Source organism: Indicator indicator, chromosome 18 (genome assembly GCF_027791375.1).
Source record: "Indicator indicator isolate 239-I01 chromosome 18, UM_Iind_1.1, whole genome shotgun sequence".
Classification (NCBI taxonomy): domain Eukaryota; kingdom Metazoa; phylum Chordata; class Aves; order Piciformes; family Indicatoridae; genus Indicator; species Indicator indicator.
This window is the reverse complement of record NC_072027.1, coordinates 18,095,320-18,099,437: the sequence shown is the minus strand read 5'-3', so window position 1 is coordinate 18,099,437 and position 4,118 is coordinate 18,095,320. Positions and strand designations below refer to the sequence as shown.

The 4,118-nt window shown below is 56.2% G+C and overlaps 1 protein-coding gene across 1 annotated transcript; it reads right to left on the bottom strand.

Annotated features, from left to right (window-relative positions):
* Positions 1–822: 822 nt before the first annotated feature.
* Positions 823–2,232, bottom strand: SOWAHA (sosondowah ankyrin repeat domain family member A). Its single transcript, XM_054389341.1, has one exon. The coding sequence runs from the start codon at positions 2,230–2,232 to the stop codon at positions 823–825; it is 1,410 nt and encodes a 469-aa protein (XP_054245316.1).
* Positions 2,233–4,118: the final 1,886 nt, after the last annotated feature.

The following is a 4,118-nucleotide window of genomic DNA, read 5'->3' as shown; positions in this document are numbered from 1 at the left end:
TAAATGACCTGACCAGAGTCAGGTTTCAATGTTCACAGTATCAGCAAGGGCTGTGGTTGGTACCACCTGGTCGGAAAGGCTTTCAGGATGAAAAAAAAAAAAAAAAGACATTTAAAATGCTGATGTAGCTTTCAGACTGAGGTAGACAGGTCACAGTGACCTGAGTGCTGAGGGCTGGGGAGTTATCTTGAAGTTGTTTAGCTAATAAAATGCATTAGGCAACAATTCAGATCATTATGTTCCTATTTCTGATAGGGAGAAACTTTGTTTCGAAAAAGTTAAGTACACAGTATCTTTTTTTTTTTTTTTCTTTTCTTAAATAGAAATATTCCTCTTCTGGTACCAAAATAATCAGAAACATGATAGAAAACTAAGCATTTTCCCTCTAATAATTTAAGCCTGCTACAGAACAAGCCACGTTAAAGCAGCCAGCTACCAGCTTGCTGTTCACAGTGTAAATGATACAATTCTGTCCCTTCCTTTTGCTCTCCAGCCGAGGAACACAGATCTCTCAGGCTGTACCTTAGACATTTTAAGCTGTCTACACACACACAGAGGTTGTTTTAGTGTTTGACCACGGAAGTATAAAGGTCTCCACAGAAACAGCAGCAGGATGATACATACAGCATTGATAACACTCCCTTTCCACAGGTCTCTCTGAGCTAGGTTTCGTCCAGTGCCCTTTGGGGCCAGATCCTATCACCCATTTAGTTCAACCTCCAAAAAGACAGAGACAGGGAGAAGAAATCCAAGCTGCTTTTGTGAGAGAAAATGGAGACCTGCCCCCAGCCACATTATTAAACAAATTTGATCCCAAGAAGGCTAGTGGCCAAAGAACAGCTCAGAAACAGGTCTGCGTTTCACAACCACCTCCTCTTCCTCGTCATCCATTGCCTCGGAGAGGGAGGAGTACGAAGGGAACCCCCCTCGGGTCTTTGGCTTCCTCCTCGGGCCCGTGGTGGCAGCCAGGAGCTTGTTCAAGGACGAAGGCTTCCTTAAACCTTTGGTGAGATCATAAAAAGCCATGTCATCAGATATGACCCCCAGGAAAGTGCTCGTGGAGCTCAAGATGGAAGCTGCAAGCTTTGTGCTCTTCTTGATGGGCACGGAGGGCTCCACGTTGTGGGTCAGGCTGGGGTCCCCCAGCAAGCGCCTGATGGCTGAGGATGCCCCTTCTTTTAAGTACTGGTGTGGCTTCTTCCCGCTGTAGTCCCTCAGGTCGGTCTTGGCGTGGTAGCTGTAGACCAGCATGGTGATGATCTTCTCCTGGCCGTGGATGGCAGCCAAGTGGAGCGCCGTGTAGCCGCCGTGCGCCCTGGCGTCCACGTTGACCCGGGTGCCACCCTTCTCGGCCGCTCGGATGATGTTCGTCACCATGTCACAGTTGCCATTCTTGGCAGCCCAGTGCAGGGCAGTGAAGCCTGAGATGAAGTCCCTCCGTGCTGCCAAGCTGGCATCGCCCAGCAGCAGCCCATGGAGCTGCTGGGTCCATTGCCCACCGGCCGCCATCACCAGCCACTGGTGCTCAGCCTCCTCCAGGGGCACCGCTGCCGTCTCCTCACTGGCACGATGGGTCTTGGGCCCCCGCCGCAGGCCGGGTGAGCGGGACCAAGCCGCCTCCTCCTCCGGCTGCGGGGGTGACAAGGGGGACCCTGGCTCCTCAGGCGTCCCCAGGGTGGGGGCGGTGGCAGAGGGGGGTGGCACGCAGCGAACCGGGAGCATGCAAGGCTTGGGCAGCGGCTCCCGCCGGGTCCCCGCTGCACCGGCGGGCAGGGGCACGGTGCCATCACCACCTTGGAAGAGACCCCGCAGCTCGGAGACGGCCCGTGGGCCCGGCAGCTCCTCGGGGGGCGCCGGCGAGAGCCGCCCCGTGGGACCCGGGGCCGGAATTGGATCGGGATCGGGGCCGGGGCCGGGGTCGGGGTCGGGGCCGGCGCCATCGCCGTCTCCCGGGGCCGGAGCGCCCCCCGGCGCCAGCGCGCCACCCGGCGGCGGGGCGGCACGCAGATCCCGCTTCAGCACGACGAACTTGGCTCCGTCCCGTTCCTTCACCACAGCTACAGCGTTCACCGCCGCCTTGAACCGCTCCCGCCGCTCCGTCCGCTCCGCCGCCTCCCCGCCGGCCTCCAGCAGCGGCCGGAAGGCGCTCACCAACTCGGCGTTACGCACCGACCCGCCGCGTTCCCGCAGGAAACCCAGCACGGCCGCCGGGCTGATGTCGAGCTCCGCCATCCCGTTGCCACAGGTGCAAGCACCGCCGCCTACCACCGACACCGCTTCCTGTTCGCAGCGGAGGTACAACCTAGGAGCGCGTCCGCCCAGCCCCGGGGGTTGGCCGGGATTTGCAGGGCAGGAGACACCTGCGGCGGCGGCGGCGGCGGCAGCGGCAGCGAGCGCGTCCCCCGCGGCCGCTCCCGCTGAGGTGATCGAACCGCCCCGCCCCGCCCCGCCCCGCCCGCGCTGCCACCTCCGTCTGAGGGAGCGGAGCGAGCGGAGCGGCACCGCCGGCGTCTCCTCCCGCGGGGCGGCGCTGCTGGGGTGGCCGCTCGGCCCACGACACCGGTCCCAGGCTCCCCCCCGAGAGGTGATGGGAAGGGAGGGGAAACGGGAGGGTGGCGGCCTTATCGTGTCCTCGTGCTCGTCCTGGTCCTGATCCCGGTCGTTGTCCCGATCCTGTTCCTGGTCTTGGTCTTTCTCCTGGTCCCGGTCCTGCTCCTTGTCCTGCTTCTGCTCCTCATCCCGGTCCCGATCCTGGTCCTGCTCCTGCTCCTTGTCCTGGTCCTAGCCCTGATCCTGGTCCCGGTCCTGCTCTTTATCGCAGTCCTGGTCCTGCTCCTCGTTCTGGTCCTGCTCCTCCTCCTGATTCTCTCCTTGGCCCTGATCCTAGCCCTGATTCCCATCCCATTTTTCTCACTGCCCTAATATCTCCTCAGGGAACTCATGTTGATAAGATCATGACTACTTTATCTCTTCAAGGACTCAGCTATGAGCAAACCCTTCATTGATTTACTCCCGGCTTCTTAAACTGGTTATTTTTCTATTGTTTCAGTCGTTAGTAAGTGCAGCTGTAGGTAGAAGTTGCTGCAATCAGGTCTTCACGCTCTGAGAAGCCTCTCTAGGAGCTGTGATTCTTCTGGGTTGGAGTTTCCTACCTCAAAGTCAGTCAGAGGGTAGGTGGCTGGGTCAGTCTTTTGAAGGATGTTCAGCTCCATGTGATGCTATCTATTATCTTACCTATTCTCTATGTCTTGTCACTGTCTCCTGTCTATGATCTCCATACACCTCTATGTGTGTTTATGTAAATGACAAAATCTTCCCAACATGCCTGCATCTGTCCGTGCACACCTGGAGAAGAGAGTAAGCTCTTCTAAAGAGAGAAGCCGTCTGCTGCTGTATCAATTACTTCTCCTCAAACATCATCATTGCTCATTATTCTAGAGGGGAAACAAAATCCCAGACAAAATGCTTTTCCCCAGGTGAAGGAGAAGGACTGAAGACATCCTATTTTTCCTCCTCTGCCATGTTGGAATTGCTTATGAAGGGTCTGGGGAGAACAGGGCTGGTGAGGAGCAGCTGAGAGAACTGGGGTTGTTTAGTCTGGAGAAAAGGAGGCTGAGGAGAGACCTCCCTGCTCTCTACAGCTCCCTGAAAGGAGATTGAAGCTGGGTGGGGGTTGGTCTCTTCTCCCTAGTATTAAGTGATAGGATGAAAGGAAATGGTCTGAAATTGTGCCAGGGGAGGTTTAGGTTGGAGATGAGGAAAAATGTCTTTGCTGCAAGAGTGGTCAGAGATTGGAACAGGCTGCCTAGGGAGGTGGTGGAGTCACCATCCTTGGAGGTGTTCAAGAAACATGTTGACATGGCACCTGAGGACATGGTTTTGTGGTCATGGTGGTGTTGGGTTGACAGCTGGTCTCTGTGTTCTTGGAGGTCTTCTCCAACCCACACAACTGTCTGATTCTGTAAGAAATTGAGATCAGTGAGTTGATTCCTGAAGGACTGAACATTTTGTCTGGGAAAACAGTGAGAGAGACTAGCACAGAGTGACCTGTCGGTGTGGTATGAAGGCAGATGAAAGTAACTGTCTGTCCAAGGAGGGATAAGAAGACAGAAAATAGA

Bases quoted from the DNA above. Each gene is read 5' to 3' on its own strand.
- SOWAHA (XM_054389341.1), bottom strand. From the start codon at position 2,232: ATGGCGGAGCTCGACATCAGCCCGGCGGCCGTGCTGGGTTTCCTGCGG.